Consider the following 20,439-nt stretch of genomic DNA (forward strand, 5'->3'; position numbering starts at 1 on the left):
ATATTCTCTTATCTTCTGAAGAACAACAATATCCCAGGCCCTGAACGTAAAGCAGGGCCAAGGCTGTACAGTGCAGTAGCCAGCACGTAATATTGTGCATGGTCTGTTTTCAGAGGGGTTTAGGTGGATTAATGGTAGAGGAGGCTATTAAGCCATATTGTCCTGCTCTGCAGTGTTCATGCATTTGAGCACAGGTGGAATTATTCCCAGAGATGGTGACGTGTTTGAGTTTACTCTTATCTCACATTGACGTAGTGAGGGGACGTAATCCTGAGGTAAATGGTGGCTATCTGACTTGTGTGTTTACACTGAGCCACTGGCAAAATCTAGGATGTATATGAAGATGGTTACTTCAATAAATGGCTGCAGGTTGTGATGACCGTGGGGAGGAGTGGTGGCTTGTTGTGTACAGATAGGGTAATGTCGTCAGTCTGTTTTGCCCGACACATGCACTGATGGAGGAAGCGCCCTCACACCGGAGGACAGTGGCGGAACGGCATATTGCTCTGATACACCATCACTGTATGATTGGGGGGTCTGACCTCTAGGACCCCCAACAATCCTGGGAATGATGGGGGCACCGTACTCATGTGGGACTCGTCTGCAACTAAAAATGTAGTTTAGATTTCCCCAGAAATTTTTTCACCACAGACTCCTGTGGCATTTTTGGCACGTTCACAGGCTGTCCAAATGATCAAGTATGAGAAGGTAGCCCATTGTGGAACTGCAGGTCTCAGACGTGCTGCCTGTGCCCATCAGACATGCGTGATCTATCGTCTGGCAGGACCATGAGTATGTATGATGAGAATAACTTTGGAGACTTACCAGAGCTGGTGGGGTTCTCCATTGTGACCTTCATAAATAGATGGAGAAAATACTAGCTACAAAAAGCATCACTCTGGAGGACCCAGTCATCCTTGATCCATGCACATAATCTTTGTGGACCAGGTCATGCCTAATTTCCCCTTTGGTGGGTTCCCTCGCATGAGGTCTAAGCAGCAGGACACCCTGTGACCAGCTTATTTTCAGCAGATCCTTGGAGCAGTCTTGTTTTTGTTATAAATATCCACCGATATGTTCAGGTTACATGTATAGATCCAGGTATCTCACGATGTTGGACGAGACATGGTTCCTAAACGCAAGACTGAGGGGCCGAAATGTAAGGCTATGTTCACATTTGCGTTGTGCGCCGCAGCGTCGGCGCCACAACGCAAACAAAAACGCATGCACAACGCTGCGTTTTGCGCCGCATGCGTCTTTTTTTTCATTGATTTTTGACGCAGCAAAAATGCAACTTGCTGCGTCCTCTGCGCCCAGACGCGGGCGCCGCAGGGACGCATGCGGCGCAAAACGCAAGTGCGACGCATGTCCATGCGCCCCCATGTTAAATATAGGGGCGCATGACGCATGCGGCGACGCTGCGGCGCCCGACGCTGCGGCGCACACCGCAAATGTGAACGTAGCCTTAGCCGGTGTATAATAAGATGCTAAGGTTTCTTTTCTTATACTATGACACTATATGTTTAATTAGCTGAGGTTAAAGGTAGACCTGAATCAGTCGAGTCCAACCTATAACCTACGGTAACATGTTGTTGGATTGCTAATTGCTCCACATTAGGGAAAAGATTCTTCCCGACTCCACGTACAGCATTTAGACTGGTTCCCTGGATTAGCGTACCATAACCGGTATAGAAAAATCAAGTAAAGCCTGTCCTTCCAGGGAGCAGGTTGTACCCTCCTGTCACTGCGGAGCAGACATCACACATGGCCGCTATGTGACTGCCGGGTCATTGAGTTCAGGGCATGGTGCCAGTCATCATCTGACCTGTAAAGTAGGAGCATTATCTGCCATTTATTATGTGGTACAATTCAGATAAGAAGACATACTGATAATGAAGAGACAAACAACTCTGTGTCATAAAAGCTGATTTTACCAGTGATCAAACGTATTTTTTAATCACTGCGTTCTGCAGTATTTGGAATCTCAGGTGGTGTTCACACTGCCAGTAATAACATAAGTCACAGCGCTCCGACGGATAAGTAGGGTGACGGATATCTCTGGTGGCAGACGGGCTTATAAACCGGGTCCTTCGATTTGGAGTTTATTATTATTATTTATTATTATAGCGCCATTTATTCCATGGCGCTTTACATGTGAGGAGGGGTATGCATAATAAAAAACAGGTACAATAATCTTGAACAATACAAGTCACAACTGGTACAGGAGGAGAGAGGACACTGCCCGCAAGGGCTCACAATCTACAAGGGGTGGGTGAGGATACAGTAGGTGAGGGCAGAGCTGGTCGTGCAGTGGTTTGGTCGATCGGTGGTTACTGCAGGCTGTAGGCTTGTCGGAAGAGGTAGGTCTTCAGGCTCTTTTTGAAGGTTTTGATGGTAGGCGAGAGTCTGATGTGTTGTGGTAGAGAGTTCCAGAGTAGGGGTGATACGCGAGAGAAATCTTGTATATGATTGTGGGAAGAGGAGATAAGAGGGGAGTAGAGAAGGAGATCTTGTGAGGATCGGAGGTTGCGTGCAGGAAAGTACCGGGAGACGAGGTCACAGATGTATGGAGGAGACAGGTTGTGGATGGCTTTGTATGTCATGGTTAGGCTTTTGTACTGGAGTCTCTGGGTAATGGGGAGCCAGTGAAGGGATTGACAGAGGGGAGAGGTCGGGGAATAGCGGGGGGACAGGTGGATTAGTTGGGCAGCAGGGTTTAGAATAGATTGGAGGGGTGCGAGAGTGTTAGAGGGGAGGCCACAGAGCAGGAGGTTACAGTAGTCGAGGCGGAGATGATGAGGGCATGGACTAGGGTTTTTGCAGATTCTTGGTTAAGGAATGTACGGATCCGTGAAATATTTTTGAGTTGAAGGCGGCAGGAAGTGGAAAGGGTTTGGATATACGGTTTGAAGGAGAGATCAGTGTCAAGGATTACCCCGAGACAGAGTTTGATACAATCTTTCCAGCAAAACTGTCCTCAGTGGCACATTGCATGGATGGCGATTACATTTCGTGCGCATCATCCATGCCATATAATATATTGTTTGCAGTCTTTCTACATTTACACTCTCCCTTTTTTAACTCGTTGTTTTTAGCCATTGGGAATGCATATGCAGTGTTAAGCAACGCAGACAAGAGGAAGCAGTACGACCAGTTTGGGGATGAGAAAGTCAGTGCATCACGACATGGACACTCCGACTTCCACAGAGGCTTTGAGGCTGACATCTCCCCTGAAGACCTCTTCAACATGTTCTTTGGTGGAGGATTTCCTTCTAGTAAGTGTTTGTTTTTTAGCTGTAAGAAGGGCAAACCGATACTACCTCTGTAGAGAGAATTACTTGGCTTGACTTTTTTTCTGTTGTTTTCTTACTTTTAGGTAATGTCCATGTATACAGCAATGGCCGAATGCATTACACATATTCTCAAAGACCAGACAGACGAGAACACCACCAAGGCGATGTAAGTGCTTTCCAGAAGGGAAATTGTCTTAGCCCTTCCAAAATGTCTAGGGATGATGAAAAGTCAATGGATTAGCCACTAGAGGGAGCACTATGACTGATTCCTGTGTCCTTATAGCTAATATACACACATGCTGTATGTGTGATAGATATCATCTCAGATGGTCAGGAAAGTCTGAAATTACATCAGTCACTTCTAATATAAATGTGGAAGAATGATGAGTAGATTGCAATCACTACAACATGCCTCCATGACTATATGATTTTAGTTTTCAGTTTTTAAATTAAATCATCAATGGTTACTGTAAAGAAATATTGTCAAGTTTGAAGTTCTCCACCATTCATGGGATGAGGAATAACTTCCTGATCGCAGTGATCCTGAGAATCGGGGCCTGAAGAGCCCAATGTTCTTGGAGCGGAGGTCGATCCTGCGCTCCTCTCACTTTTAATGAGACCACCATAGATCGCTGCACTCGACTGGTCTCTGGCACTTTTGTAAGAATGAATGGAGCAGCGGATCACGTATTTGACCTCCTCTCCATTCACATAGGGCTCTTCAGGGCCTTTGTTCTTGAATTCGGTGGGGGGAAAACAGCGGTCGGACCCCCAGTGATCCTGAAGTTATCCCTTATGCTAAGGACAGGGAATAGCTTTTGAACTTGAGAATACCTCTTTAAATAAATTCATTATTGTATCATACAATGTCAGTGCAGATTCCATCGTTGAAATTCCACTACAAATATGCAATGTGTGAACTCAGTGTTAAAGGGAACCTGTCACCACGTTTTTGGAAGATGGGATAAAAATAGCGTTAAATAGGGGCAGAGGTGGGCGTTACATTAGTGTGTGTGTTATGCGTTTATTACCCACCTAAGTTGCCGAAATAACTTTGCAAAGTCTCCGTTTTCGCCTGTCAATCAGGCTGGTCAGGTCACATGGGCGTGGTGTCTTCACCCAGATTTGGCGTAGTTTTCCGTTGGTGGCGTAGTGGTGTGCGCATGCCCAAAGTCCGGAATCCTCTTCCAGGGGATTTAAAATAGCGCGGTGTTCGTTATTGCATTGGTGATCGGTGGGCGCGGCCATCTTCCTTTGCCCGCGCGTGCGCAGAAGCGGCGCTCTGCTGGCCGCGGCTTCGGGAAAATGGCCGCGGGATGCCGCGCGTGCGCAGATGGAGATCGCGGCGGCCATTTTCCTGAAGCCGCGGCCAGCAGAGCGCCGCTTCTGCGCACGCGCGGCCAAAGGAAGATGGCCGCGCCCACCGATCACCAATGCAATAACGAACACCGCGCTATTTTAAATCCCCTGGAAGAGGATTCCGGACTTTGGGCATGCGCACACCACTACGCCACCAACGGAAAACTACGCCAAATCTGGGTGAAGACACCACGCCCATGTGACCTGACCAGCCTGATTGACAGGCGAAAACGGAGACTTTGCAAAGTTATTTCGGCAACTTAGGTGGGTAATAAACGCATAACACACACACTAATGTAACGCCCACCTCTGCCCCTATTTAACGCTATTTTTATCCCATCTTCCAAAAACGTGGTGACAGGTTCCCTTTAAGAAGTTTTCTCATCACATAAATGCTAGAATATGCAATCACTTTTTGGGGTAAAGGTCCCAGTGCAGGGCCACCATCAGCTCTGGATTAAAGAGGCTGCAGTTGCCTGGTAAAATTTGCCTGCACAGGCAAAAAAGGAACCATGCTGGACCCTTTCATTCTAAAGATTGGTCAGAGTCCTTGCAGTCAGACCCTCTTAGTAATATAAATATCAATAGGGGGTGGCTGACAGCACAACAGACCTGTAGATGCAAGTCCTAGTTCCACTGGACCACATGGAAAGTGTACATACCAAAATCCACAATGAAGGACAGCATCCAATCCAGGTGAAGTCTTAAAAAACGTTTCCTTTATTTGCCAGATGCAACGTTTCGACCACAGAGGTCTTTTTCAAGCAAGCTTAGTAATATGTCATTACTTTTTGTGATTAAGTCCAGAAAAAAAACATACTTCAAAATATTGATGGAGAGAAAAATGAACATCACACTGAATGAAGCTGGCATTGGTTATAGCCGGCTCACAGATTATATGCAGATTTCAGTATCCAACTACTGTCTCAAAAGTGCTCCTACTTGATATTGCAGGTCCACCGAGGGCTTTAACCCCCAAACTTGTTTTCATATGCAGGTGATGGCCGGTGCCTGTGAGAACTCTCACACCTGTAGATCCTGCCATGTGCTCTCCCAGGACTGACAGATACTGAGGCATTATTTCCCTGATGTACAGGGTTTTCACCAAGTGATCAGAACATGTCCATATTTCATGTACTAACATCATTTATTTGTCTTATTTTTGTCCAGGGAAGTCTGGGTATGTTCGTTCAGTTGATGCCTATTCTGATCCTGATAATTGTGTCTGCCCTGAGTCAAATGATGGTGTCCAATCCGCCTTACAGCCTGAGCCACAGACCGTAAGTATAGACAGTGGTGTGCCCGCTAAGATTGTTTTCCGGGCTGAAAAAGAAAAGTCTGCGGTCACTATGTGATAGTAGACTGCCATATTGTGTTTGCTATGTATGTACTGTCACGATTCCCCTGTACTCGCAGCACAAGTGGGTCGGCAATGTCACCGACTATATGGTGATTTGCTGAATAGTCTCATCATTGATCATGAAGGTCTGTCCTCCCCCTGGACCCCCAAGAGATCAGCTGTTACTACTAGGGGAAGATTCTGGAGTGGCAATATATTGTATGATTGTGCTGATGGACGGGGGTATGGGTATGGCATATCTGCCATGTGGGGGTGTATCGACGACACGTCCTGATAAGTTGTACCCTATTAAATGACTTCCTGAAAGACTTTATAGCATATGTTTATGGCTAACATCTCAGATCGGCTCAGTGCCACTTTTGTTGGGAGCCAGGCACTACACAGCAAGGGATGTGTCCATGAAAGTGGTCCTTGTCCATGTGTACAATGGGACAGGGTTACAAGGCACTAGCAGTCCGGATCTTGGTGTGACCTGAATTATGCTACGCATGTATGCCTGTCCGTATAAGAAACGAGACAAAAGTGTTTCTTGATCCTTTAGTTGATGCATATAAGACACTTAAGGCCCCGTCTCACTAAGCGATTTACCAACGATCACGACCAGCGATATGACCTGGCCGTGATCGTTGGTAAGTCGCTGTGTGGTCGCTGGGGAGCTGTCACACAGACCGCTCTCCCCAGCGACCAACGATCAGGGGAACGACTTCGGCATCGTTGAAACTGTCTTCAACGATGCCGAAGTCCCCCTGCAGCACCCGGGTAACCAGGGTAAACATCGGGTTACTAAGCGCAGGGCCGCGCTTAGTAACCCGATGTTTACCCTGGTTACCAAAAAAAACAAACAGTACATACTCGCCTTTCGGTGTCCAGGTCCCTTGCCGTCTGCTTCCTGCTCTGACTGAGCCGCCGTACTGTGAGAGCAGAGCGCAGCGGTGACGTCACTGCTGTGCTCTCACTTCTCACTGTACGGCCGGGAGTCAGTGAGAGCAGGAAGCAGACGGCAAGGGACACCGAAAGGCGAGTATGTACTGTTTGTTTTTTTTGGTAACCAGGGTAAACATCGGGTTACTAAGCGCGGCCCTGCGCTTAGTAACCCGATGTTTACCCTGGTTACCAGTGAAGACATCGCTGGATCGGTGTCACACACACCGATTCAGCGATGTCAGCGGGGCCTCAACGACCAAAAAAAGGTCCAGGCCATTCTGACACGACCAGCGATCTCGCAGCAGGGGCCTGATCGCTGGTACGTGTCACACATAGCGAGATCGCTATGGAGGTCGCTGTTGCGTCACAAAACTTGTGACTCAGCAGCGATCTCGCTAGCGATCTCGCTATGTGAGACGGGGCCTTAACTTGTGTTCTCCATGCCAGTAAAGCTGGTGACTGAAGGCTTGCTTTTATTAGGAGACACCAGGGGTTATGTACACACAGGAGACCTTACCTAATTATCACTGGAAGGTCAATTACACATTGGAAGTCATTGTAAATAACACTGCAATTAAAGGGTTTGTACCTAGATAAGGGACAACTATTCAATAGAATTGGGGATAAGTTGTTATCGTGGTACAAATGCTTTAATTACCAGGCCGATTTTCAGATTTAGGACTGCAGAAATTTCCTATTTTGGGTCCTCTTGTTAAGATAGCCATAATTTAGTGTGTTCTTTTGGCATACCCAAAAGGTAGTTGACTAGAGATCCAGGTCAGTGAACAGGAGCTGTGTAAATTTGCTGGGTTTCTGGGTTCCCGGCGTGGCATTGGAATCATCGGTGTGGTGTATCATCCTCTGTGTGGAGTGCGGTGCAAAGATGATGTCTCTCCAGCCCGGCCATTCATAAACAAAGCCTGGTTGTCCCACAGGGTAAAGAAATTTGCGCATGGTCAGAGAATTCCAGTGCATCGCAGCCCAGTAATCCGGCGGCATACGTTTTATTTCACTACATAGGAAACGTTGTAGACTTCACTTTCCTATGCTGAAAGGCACAGAAAAAAATGTGTAATCGGCAGTATATAATTTATTGATTTAGATTCTTTTGTCAGTGGCTAAGATATCCTTCATGCTGAAAGTACGACTTCGTCATTTTTATTTTACCATCTGATATAAAAAGTCTGCACACCCCTGTTTAAAATGCCAGGTTGTTGCCATGTAAGGCTACGTTCCCACAATGAGCTTTTGGTGCATTTTGGACGCTGAAGATTTTTGCTGTATCAAAAACACAGCTTCTTCCAGTTTCAGCAAAGTGTTTAGGATTTATAGAAATCTGCCCACTGTGCTTTTATTTTGCCTAATCTAACCTTGAGTGTGGCACAGCGTTTTGGTCCATTTCCGCTGCAGAAACGTATTAAAAAGCGCATGTAATCTTCCCGTAAATATATCCATAAAGGTTCGACAAAGCCAAATACCAGGAAGTATCAAAAACAAAGCAGCCTAATTTTAAGCATGACATACCAAGAAGAGACAAAAACAAAAATGCTCACAAACGCAATGAAAAACTGCAAATAACCCACTTTAAATAGGTGCAGAAGTTTTTTATTGTGGGAACATAGCCTCAAAAAAAAACATACCAAGAAGAATCATTTTAGAACTTTTTCCAACTTTTAATGTCACTGATTGTTTGTACAAATCCATTTAGGAGCAAGCTGAAATCATTTTGAGGAAGAAAATTAAAATAACAATTAAAATGTGAATACATTAGTGTGAACACCCTTTTGTGACTGGCTGATTCTGAACACATCCCCAATTATATTTATTCTCATGTTACATAGTAGTCAGTACAGATTGCTGCCATTATGATTAACCCCATATAAAGTTTAGTCTAATTTCTGACATTTTACAGCCAAAGCCATAGTGCGTGTAAAGCTTACATTAAAATGTATAAAAAGTTCTGAAATTATTCTTCTTGGTATGGTTTTTTTTTTTTTCTACATGTTAAAATCCTGGCATTTTAACAGGGGATGTGTAGACTTTTTAAATCTACTATATCTGTACTGTATTGTTCAGGGTATGATTAAAAATACTTGCCAGTCGCTGCTCCGCACCTTTCCTACTTCATGTGACAGAAGTTGTGTCCAGCCGGCTCCCATAGCATTTCTGTGTGGCCTGAACATCACTTTCTCATTGTAAGTCTGAGACTCTTGTACACTTGCATGAAGAAAGGAACACGTGTCCCTTGTGTAAGCCAGTCACATGCTTTAGGAGAGGACCGAAGCAACACTGGAAATGCCAGAAGACGACGAAGGTGAAGTATGTGCATTACTGATAAAGGACTGGGTAATTGAAATAAATAAATATATGTGTGTGTGTGTATGTGCATGTATATGTATATGTATGTATATGTATATATATATATATATATATATATATATATATATATATATATATATATATATATATATATATATATATATATATATATTATACCATATATACTCGAGTATAAGCCGAGACCCCTAACTTTGCCACAAAAAAACTGGGAAAACTTAATGACTCGAGTATAAGCCTAGGGTGGAAAATCCAGCAGCTACCGGTAAATTTCAAAAATAAAAATAGATACCAATAAAAGAAAAATTAATTGAGACATCAGTAGGTTAAGTGTTCTTGAATATCCATATTGAACCAGGAGCCCCATATAATGCTCCTTACAGTTCATGATGGGCCCCGTAAGATGCTCCATATTAAAATATGCCCCATATAATGCTGCACAAAGATTAATAAGGGCCCCATAAGATGCTCCATAGACACATTTGCCCCATACAGTGCTGCATAAAGGTTAATAAGGGCCCCATAAGATGCTCCATAGAGGCATTTGCCCCATATGCTGTTGCTGCGATTAAAAAAAAAAAAAAGACATACTCCCCTCTTGTTGCTCAGTCCCCGGCACTTGAAATATTCACCTGTCCTCGTTCTACCGCCGGGCGCCGCTCCGTCTTCAGCATCCTCTGCATTGACGTTCAGGCAGAGGGCGCGCACTAACCACGTCATTGTGTAATCTGGCCTGAGCATCACAGCAGAGGACGCTGAAGACTGAGCCCGGCGGTGGAACGAGGACAGGTGAATATCGCGCAATGCTGCTCACCCTCCCCATTATACTCGCCTGCTCCCGGCGCGGTCCCTGCATCTCCGATGGTCTCCGGGCGCTGACAGCTTGTTCCACTGTTGAGCGGTCACATGGTACCACTCATTACAGTAATGAATATGCGGCTCCACCCCTTTAGCTGAAAATCTCGGCTTATACTCGAGTATATATATATATATATATATATATCTATCTATCTATCTATCTATCTATCTGGAGAGCGTTCAGGGGTTACACCTGAAGCCTTGTTTTTATGGGAATTGTCAGCATCCACCAGACGCAGTGTGATCACAATCTGATTTAGTTTTGATAACTCCTATATTAAATATAGGTGATCACATTAAATGTTTAGGATTGTGTACACTGTAATGGCAGTCACTGATTAGGACCGCCTACTGGACTCCTTGGCATAGACAATGCAAGGGATTTAAATAAATAAGTTATAAATCAGGAGGTTTGTAAGAAGGGACGGGATAACCTACTGCTTGCTCAATAGGAGAGGTTACCTTTAAGTCTCCATACTTGGCCTTTTACATATTGCAATTCATAAATTAAATGCATATACAGTTAGGTCCATATATATTTTGACAGAGACATTATTTTTCTAATTTTGGGTTATAGACATTACCACAATGAATTTTAAACAAAACAATTCAGATGCAGTTGAAGTTCAGACTTTCAGCTTTCATTTGAGGGTATCCACATCAAAATTGGATGAAGGGTTTAGGAGTTTCAGCTCCTTAACATGTGCCACCCTGTTTTTAACCCCTTCCCGACGTCCGCCGTACTATTAGGGTATGTGCACACATAGAATGGTCCACTGCGGATTTTTCCGCAGCGGATTTGATAAATCCGCAGGGCAAAAACACTGCATTTTTCCTGCGGATTTACCGCGTTTTTTGTGCGGATTCGACTGCGGTTTTACACCTTCGGTTTTCTATTATGGAGCAGGTGTAAAACCGCTGCGGATTCCGCACAAAGATTCGACATGCTGCGGAATGTAAACCGCTGCGTTTGCACTTTTTTTCCGCAGCATGTGCACTGCGGATTGCGTTTCCCATAGGTTTACATTGAACTGCAAATGCATGGGAAACTGCTGCGGACTCGCAGCTGCGGAAACGCTTCGGATCCGCAGCGTGGGAACATAGCCTTACTGCGGAGGTCAGGTCCCCTGCTTTGATGTGGGCTCCGGCGCTGAGCCCACCTCAACGCTGGGACATGTCAGCTGTTTTGAACAGCTGACATGTGCCCGCAATAGCGGCGGGTGAAATCGCGATTCACCTGCCGCTTATTAACCAGTTAAATGCCGCTGTGAAAGGCTGACAGCGGCATTTAACCGGCGCTTCCGGACGCGTGGCCGGAAATGATCGCATCGCCGACCCCCGTCACATGATCGGGGGTCGGTGATGCGTCAGGATGGTAACCATAGAGGTCCTTGAGACCTCTATGGTTACTGATGCCGGCCTGCTCTGAGCGCCACCCTGTGGTCGGCGCTCATAGCAAGTCTGCAATTCAGCTACATAGCAGCGATCTGATGATCGCTGCTATGTAGCTGAGCCGATCCAGTTGTGCCAGCTTCTAGCCTCCCATGGAGGCTATTGAAGCACGGCAAAAGTTAAAAAAAAAAAAATGTTTAAAACTTTTATATTTTTTTCATATTTTTTAAATCACCCCCCCCTCCTTTCGCCCCATTCCAAATAAAACCATTAAAAAAATTCAAACCTACACATATTTGATATCGCCGTGTTCAGAATCGCCCGATCTATCAATAAAAAAAGATTAACCTGATCGCTAAACGGCGTAGCAAGAAAAAAATTTGAAACGCCAGAATTCCATTTTTTTGGTCGCCGCGACATTGCATTCAAATGTAATAACGGGCGATCAAAAGAACATATCTGCACCAAAATGGTATCACTAAAAACGCCAGCTCGGCACGGAAAAAATAAGCCCTCACCTGACCCCAGATCATGAAAAATGGAGACGCTACGAGTATTGGAATATGACGCTTTTTTTTTTTTTTTTTTTTTTTTTTTTTAAAAGCAAAGTTTGGAATTTTTTTTTACCACTTAGATAAAACATAACCTAGACATGTTTGGTGTCCATGAACTCATAATGACCTGGAGAATCAAAATGGCAGGTCAGTTTTAGTATTTAGTGAACCTAGCAAAAAAAAGCCAAACAAAAAACAAGTGTGGGATTGCACTTTTTTTGCAATTTCACGGCACTTGGAATTTTTTTTACCGTTTTCTAGTACACAACATGCTAAAACCAATGATGTTGTTGAAAAGTGCAACTTGTCCCGCAAAAAACAAGCCTTCACATGGCCATATTGACGGAAAAATAAAAAAGTTATGGCTCTGGGAAGAAGAGGAGCGAAAAACGAGAACGCAAAAACGGAAAAGGGCAAGGTCGTGAAGGGGTTAAAGGGACCAAAAGTAATTGGACAATTGACTCCGAGGCTATTTCATGGACAGGTGTGGGCAATCCCTTCATTATGTCATTCTAAATTAAGCAGATAAAAGGCCTGGAGTTGATTTGAGGTGTGGTGTTTGCATTTGGAAGGTTTTGCTGTGTAGTAAACATGCGGTCAAAGGAGCTCTCCATGCAGGTGAAACAAGCCATCCTTAAGCTGCGAAAACAGAAAAAAAAACATCCGAGAAATTGCTACAATATTAGGAGTGGCAAAATCTACAGTTTGGTACATCCTGAGAAAGAAAGAAAGCACTGGTGATCTCATCAATGCAAAAAGACCTGGGCACCCACGGAAGACAACAGTGGTGGATGATCGCAGAATAATCTCCATGGTGAAGAGAAACCCCTTCACAACAGCCAACCAAGTGACCAACACTCTCCAGGAGGTCGGCGTATCAATATCCAAATCTACCATAAAGAGAAGACTGCATGAAAGTAAATACAGAGGGTTCACTCCATGGTGCAAGCCACTCATAAGTGTCAAGAATAAAAAGGCTAGACTGGACTTTGCTATAAAACATCTAAAAAAGCCAGCACAGTTCTGGAAGAACATTCTTTGGACAGATGAAACCAAGATCAACCTCTACCAGAATGATGGAAAGAGAAAAGTATGGTGAAGGCGTGGTACAGCTCATGATCCAAAGCATACCGCATCATCTGTAAAACACGGCGGAGGCAGTGTGATGGCTTGGGCATGCATGGCTGCCAGTGGCACTGGGTCACTAGTGTTTATTGATGATGTGACACAGGACAGAAGCAGCCAAATGAATTCTGAGGTATTCAGAGCCATACTGTGTGCTCAGATCCAGCCAAATGCAGCAAACTGATTGGTCGTCGTTTCATACTACAGGTGGACAATGACCCAAAAGATAAAGCCAAAGCAACCCAGGAGTTTATTAAAGTAAAGAAGTGGAATATTCTTGAATGGCCAAGTCAGTCACCTGATCTCAACCCAATTGAGCATGCATTTCACTTGTTAAAGACTAAACTTCAGACAGAAAGGCCCCAAAACAAACAGCAACTAAAAACCACCGCAGTGAAGGCCTGGCAGAGCATCAAAAAGGAGGAAACACAGCGTCTGGTGAGTTCAAGACTTCAGGCAGCCATTGCCAACAAAGGGTTTTCAACCAAGTACTAGAAATTAACATTTTATTTAATCTGTCGAATTACTTTTAGTCCCTTTAAAAACAGGGTGGCACATGTTAAGGAGCTGAAACTCCTAAACCCTTCATCCAATTTTAATGTGGATACCCTCAAATGAAAGCTGAAAGTCTGAACTTCAACTGCATCTGAATTGTTTTGCTTAAAATTAGAAAAATGTTGTCTGTCCAAATATATATGGACCTAACTCTCTGTGTGTGTGTATGTATGTATATGTATATATGTGTGTGTGTGTGTGTATATATATATGTATATGTATATATATATATATATATATATATATATATATATATATATATATGTGTGTATATATATATATATATATATATATATATATATATATAATTTTGCAGAAAACATCATAACTTGAAGCTTGACAGTGACCACTACTATTTCTTTTCTATGCAGGTCTGTGGGCCATATACATAGGAGAGTCACTGAGCACCTTAAGGTCCCATATTTTGTGTCAGAAAGTTTTGATGAAGAATATTCTGGAAATAATCTAAGAAATGTAGAACGAAGTGTAGAAGAAGATTTCATAGCTAATCTAAGGAATAACTGCTGGAAGGAGAAGCAACAGAGTAAGTACAACATGTCATTACCATGCCAGAGTATGAGAATACGCAGCTGAGCCAGCAGCCTTAGATGCCGCGTCCTAGAGATCAGCAGCCTTGGGTGCTGCGTCCTAGAGAATGGGCAGCCTTGTGTGCTGCGTCCTAGAGAATGGGCAGCCTTGGGTGCTGCGTCCTAGAGAATGGGCAGCCTTGTGTGCCGTGCCCTACAAAATGGGGCAGCCTTGTGTACCGCGTCCTAGAGAATGGGCAGCCTTGGGTGCCACGTCCTAGAGAATGAGGCTGCCTTGGTTGCCGTGTCCTAGAGATCGGCAGGCTTGGGTGCCGCGTCATAGAGAATGAGGCTGCCTTTGGTGCCGCGTCCTAGAGAATGGGCTGCCTATGTGCCACGTCCTACAGAATGGGGAAGACTTGGCTGCCGTGTCCTAGAGAATGGGCTGCCTATGGTGCCGCGTCCTAGAGAATGGGGCAGACTTGGGTGCCGTGTCCTAGAGAATGGGCTGCCTTGGGTGCTGCATCCTAGAGAATGGGCTGCCTTTGGTGCCACGTCCTAGAGAATGGGGCAGACTTGGGTGCCGTGTCCTAGAGAATGGGCTGCCTTTGGTGCCGCGTCCTAGAGAATGGGCTGCCTTGGGTGCCGCATCCTAGAGAATGGGGCAGACTTTGGTGCCGCGTCCTACAGAATGGGGCAGACTTGGGTGCCGTGTCCTAGAGAATGGGCTGCCTTTGGTGCCGCGTCCTAGAGAATGGCTGCCTTTGGTGCTGCGTCCTAGAGAATGGGCTGCCTATGGTGCCGCGTCCTACAGAATGGGGCAGACTTGGGTGCCGTGTCCTAGAGAATGGGCTGCCTTTGGTACCGCGTCCTAGAGAATGGGCTGCCTTGGGTGCCGCATCCTAGAGAATGGGCTGCCTTGGGTGCCGCGTCCTAGACAATGGGCTAGCCTTGGGTAGTCATAACCACCTCCATAAACTTACAGGTCAATGGAAAAGTAAGAACCTGTCAGCTGACCCTACTTTTGGCGATCACTGATACAATCTGTATGGGCATAGCGAATGCTTAGCAGCATTATGTAGACCAAGTCATCGGTTTCCATGATGTCCCCCTAGGACTGCCCTTTTCTGTGCTGTTGCTGCACACAAGATTGTGCTGCCCGTATCTGCACACAGTCGGCATACATTCAGCGCTTGCACAGTACTGGGTGCAGCTGGGGAAGGGGTCACTTGGGTAAATCACATGAGTGCAGCCGTCATATCCTGAAGAGCCTAGGTAAGGAATTGGGATGGGGACAAACATGTGCATGTGTTAGTACACAACAGTTTCGAGTATTTTAGATATATGACTAGAAAGCGACCAGCCTCTGTACTGGAACATTGCAAATTTAAAGAAGCTGTTCTAAGTAGCATGATGTAAAATGGAGAATAAAAGTTTGTTTTATTTTTAACCATTGTGGTACAGTAGGTCACCAGTAGTGCTCTAGTCTGGAGCATAGGTGGTATAGCCTGACTATTACACGTAAAAATGTCCATGTTTTCTGTAGACGAGCAGGATTGTGTGCGGTCAGTATAGCCTTCATACCAGAGCTACTGATGTTACAGAATACAGACTTTCATACAAGTACACGTATCTAACCGATCAGACACTCTGACGTCATATCTTTACATTCAATCTCATATGGTCATATTTTATCATGGGACAATTGGGTAAATGCAAGCTACTATTCTTACTGTCCAGTTGAGACCTAATTTATCATACTTCGGAATGGCCTTATCTGGAGACTCGCCTGTAAACGGGTTAGGGGGTCTGGTACTTGGCACCCTGTCCGATCAATTGTCAGCAAGTCGTTCGGCAGCAGAGGCTGGATGGACACAGCCGTGACAATACAGATCCAACACTGTATAGCGGCTGTTCTCAAGTACTGTAGTTGAGCTCCCCTTCACTTCAATAGGGGCTGATCTGCACTACCTGAGAATGGTGCCCCGGCGCTGTACACTGCCTTCTTTCAGCAGCTGCTTGACCTGATAACAATTGCATGAGGATAATTGACCTCCATTGCTATATTTATGACCTTTTCTAAAGATAGTCCATCAATATCAAAGTCTTGGACAACCCCTTTAAGTTTTAAGGCAGGGTTTCGACCAGTCACATCCACTGTTGATCATCTGTGCATGGAAGGCCACAGAGATCAGGACCTGGAGGACTGGCTGATGAATTTGTGCAAGCATTGATTGTAAATACTGGGAAAAATCCTCATCCTATTGGGGAACAGTCCATATTGTTGTAAAATGACTGGTCCCAGTGCACAGAAAGCCAACGTGGTGGTGATGATTGCTGCTCGATGTGTAGATTAATTCTCTATCTTTGTTATGTCTTTTCAGAGGAAGGATTACTATACAGAGCTCGTTACTTTGGAGATGCTGAACTGTATCAGAGAGCACAAAAGATGGGCACCCCGAGTTGTAACAGACTGACCGAAGTCCAGGCCTCAATGCATGGCTAGTCTTTGCTTAGCGCAGTGGAGTAAGCACAGGTACACGCAGCAGCTTTCTAGGTTACACTTGTCTACGGCAGAAACGTTGTGCAGTGGATCGTGCACTGTTCTTCAGTGTTGCCGATACTTCCAGTGTGGAATCTGCATAAATAATAAGAACGCTGTGGATTTATAATCCGCACTCTGTTCATTATTCTGCCCTGACTTTCTTCTCCATGTGAATGATATAAAATACCTCATAGTTAGAATTTTGCCAGATTCGGTCAGGATTTTGGCGCAGGATCAACGCCACCATTCTGAATCCTACTTTAGGGGAACCTTACAATAGTTTTATGACTCCACAAGTGCCATTTAGGGCCCTGTAGATAATCAATGAGATATAGCTGACTATACTGCACCCCCTGATCACCAATGTGTCCTGTGGTCTTGAGGCCAAACCCTCCCTGCTCATCCTGATTGACGGGTGAGATGTGTCCCACATCATGCTGCTAGTGTCGGTCAAGACAAGGTGGTCCTGATTATACTATGCTATCTACTACTATTAGTTTTATGTTATTATACTGCTTGGAGAAGGTTAAAGGGGTTGTCCAGGTAAAAGGAAGACCCCAGGAGACTGGAGCTATAAACAAAGGCCAATTTCAGACATCTGTGAAACCCAGCCGCTTCTCTTATCGGAAGACCTGGGCCAACCGTCAGCTCTCCAGGCCTGAACTGCATATATATCGTTTTAGTGATACTCGTCTACTGGTCTACACTGCCTCAGGAAGAGGTCGTACTTCTGATGATGCGTTGCTCAGGGATCTTACCACTGCAGCCAATCGCAGGTGGCAGCGGACCTGCTCCTGGTGGTGGAATAATGATGTTTCTTCTTCCTGTGTCAACGCAAACCACAGAGTGGCCTGTGCTAGATCTGGTTGGATGCTGGATGGCGAGTATCACTTAGTTTATTTATTTTACAGCTCCAAGCCCCTGGGGAACTTTTATTTTTGCCCAGACAACCTCTTTAAATTATGTGTTTTTCCAAGTCCTATAGAAAAATCCATGGAAAAATAAACACTGACTCTAAACCATGATGGCACAACGTAATTTCTCAAAAGTGTGGCGGGCGCTGTGGACCATTTTGGATGCATGCTTAGTTTGTCTGTTTTTTTGCAGATATTCAAAGTAGCTGGAAATCTTTGGCAATACACCTTGTTCCAAGAGAGACGCGGCCTCGTTTCCTGCCGGGGGGCCTGCAGCGCATTGTTTCCTAGCGCGTTACGGACTCTTCAACTTCAATGTGATTATAAATGTAGAAATGTCCATGCACAATCCTCTTGACGTTTCTCGGCACTGGTCGATATTGAAGAAGAACTGAGCCTCGGCTTCTTCTTACAGTCCTCGCTATGATGCCCATAGACTTTACCCGATCTTCTAGGATATCCTAAGCCCTGCAACAGTTGGGATGAAACTCACGTTCTGTGCCCCAAGGATCGAGATCCCCCCCCCCCCCCCCCCAAGACTGTGGCCTAATTATCACAACTAACCATCCCGGAATCTGAAGACTTTTAGAACAAAGAGATGAAACCTGAAAATCTATTTAGAATTAATTTATAGCTGTATATATGTTGTACTTCTCGAGAGAATTAATTCTGCAGATATTGGATGAAGCCGTTTAGCCAGTTTCTGCTCCTCTATTTAAACCGTTGTGTGAATCTTGTGTTGGCATTGGCCAAAAGCTGAGTCTTTCATATTTAAGATAATTGCATCTGACAAATATATTTAATAAATTTAGAGACAATTTGAAGGTGTACTTTCTTACAAGGTTTGCTACTGGGAAATGGCATGAAATACTTTCTGATGCACTAGAACAGGTACTGCGTGAAATCCTGCGTCGTGTGCGCCGCTTGTTTCATGTAATCTCTCTATGTATGAGCAGCTTTGTCATATCTCCTTCTGTTATGTTCTGTTCTTCCAGACATCAGTGATGGGCCATTACCCCAGTCCAGTATGATCTGCCGATATATTCCTCTGATGGAAGGTAGCTGTATATACCACATACAGTGGAATGCTTCCCTAATGGGCAAATTGCAAAAACAAGTTTTGCTTTTATTGTTTTTCTTTTACATGAAATGTAAATCCGTATTGCAAAAAGTAAAAGTAGGCCCACAGGCCGAGTGGAAAAGCTGGTAGTAATGTTGTGAACATAACCTGAGCTGCTTCAAATACTCTACCCTGTATTAGCACCTTCAGTGTTTTAAGAAAACGGGGGGGGGGGGTTTGCTCAGCTGCTTGTATTCTTTCCATTGAGTTTGAATGGAGAACATCGACCACTTCTCCATTCTAATTCCCCTTTGCCATAATCCTGCAGCTGGGTTTCTCATTCTGGCAATCATTTGGGTCCTAATAGTGTTAACCCGCGACTAATGTAGCATATCCCACCTGATCTGTACTTGTCTGGGTGACGAGCTGGCCATGGACTTTCTCCAGCACGGAGCACCGGTACATTTATCTTAATGTTGTGTTTATTGGAGATTTGCTTGCTCGTCAGTTTGGGGTACACTGATCTCTCCTGGACAGTGGTCAGCCTCATGAGTCAGTGTTTCCATTCAGTGACTGTAAGCAGAGGAGGGTGTGCAGGTTGGATCTCATGTATAGAGAAGGCCTACATTAGCATTTTTATCCTGCATCTGGAGGGGGCATGTGTGTCTTTGTTCCTCTCTGCAGGGGGCATCCCTAGTGCTTAGTACTGTGACAGGCTGGAGCCTTGGCTTCTGGAACACGCTCTTCTTTCTTGGAGCTAACAGCAAATGTTTAATGGGTATGGTATGAACACTTCTACCCATCCAGGGGGCTGGTCCCAGGAGAGGGAGAACAACAAGCCTCATGTTTAGTGAGGAGTCGTGCAGTGACATCAACGGAGAATGGATCTTTTGATGTCGTGGTGCCCAGGTGTGGAAGGCCCATAGAGATTGGAGATCAGTTGCTGGCTGGAGGGGGATACACGTGCTACGGTCGTGATAGCATTCATCTGGAGGAATATAGGCTGTGACTACAGACTATACTGGAGGCAGGTACCAAAAGCTAACCGACAGTTAGGAGACAGTGGGTATCACCTGGTACAGGGGCAGTGGAACTACCGATTCCCGGTTTGGATCTTGTGGACTGGGGACATTGTATTGTGACCACCAACCTGGAATTACTGTAAGACCATGGACTTAAGGATTAAAAATAGTTATCGTTAACCTGCCAAGGTGATTATTACAACCCACAACCTCACATCTTCACAGTCTGATATACTCCCTTTTAATAGTGTTTTCATACTGTCTTTTCACTAAGGCTGAGGTCATACTAGCGTATAGCATCCGATGCGAGAGAATTGGATGCGATATGCTAATGACACTCTGCTCAAACACTGCGGAGAGCGTGAGCCGAGTATCATTTTACTGTGATATGATCCTCTCGCACGTGAGGAGAGATTAATCTCTCCAGCTTCTCCATTGTCTGTCTCAGCATATATTGGGCTGCACTCAGATGACATCCGAGTGCAGTTTGATGTTTTACGCACTCCTATAGACTTGAATGGTTGAGTGCGATCCGTTTCTTAGATGCACTCTCAGCATGATGCGATTGTTTTCTCATTCCAAATCAGCGTGGGAAAATAATCACAGATCTGCAC

The 20,439-nt window shown here is 44.9% G+C and overlaps 1 protein-coding gene across 1 annotated transcript in view; it reads left to right on the forward strand.

Annotated features, from left to right (window-relative positions):
- Positions 1 to 18,563, forward strand: part of DNAJB12 (DnaJ heat shock protein family (Hsp40) member B12) — a 59,128-nt gene extending 40,565 nt beyond the window's left edge. Inside the window, exons 4-9 of the mRNA XM_077259126.1 lie at positions 3,096 to 3,275; positions 3,377 to 3,459; positions 5,823 to 5,932; positions 14,129 to 14,301; positions 16,669 to 16,820; positions 17,937 to 18,563. Of these exons, the coding sequence (XP_077115241.1) occupies positions 3,096 to 3,275; positions 3,377 to 3,459; positions 5,823 to 5,932; positions 14,129 to 14,301; positions 16,669 to 16,790 (668 nt within the window). The 3' untranslated portion in view covers positions 16,791 to 16,820; positions 17,937 to 18,563. The remainder of the gene's footprint in view (positions 1 to 3,095; positions 3,276 to 3,376; positions 3,460 to 5,822; positions 5,933 to 14,128; positions 14,302 to 16,668; positions 16,821 to 17,936) is intronic.
- Positions 18,564 to 20,439: the final 1,876 nt, after the last annotated feature.

Source organism: Ranitomeya variabilis, chromosome 4, assembly GCF_051348905.1.
Source record: "Ranitomeya variabilis isolate aRanVar5 chromosome 4, aRanVar5.hap1, whole genome shotgun sequence".
Lineage (NCBI taxonomy): Eukaryota > Metazoa > Chordata > Amphibia > Anura > Dendrobatidae > Ranitomeya > Ranitomeya variabilis.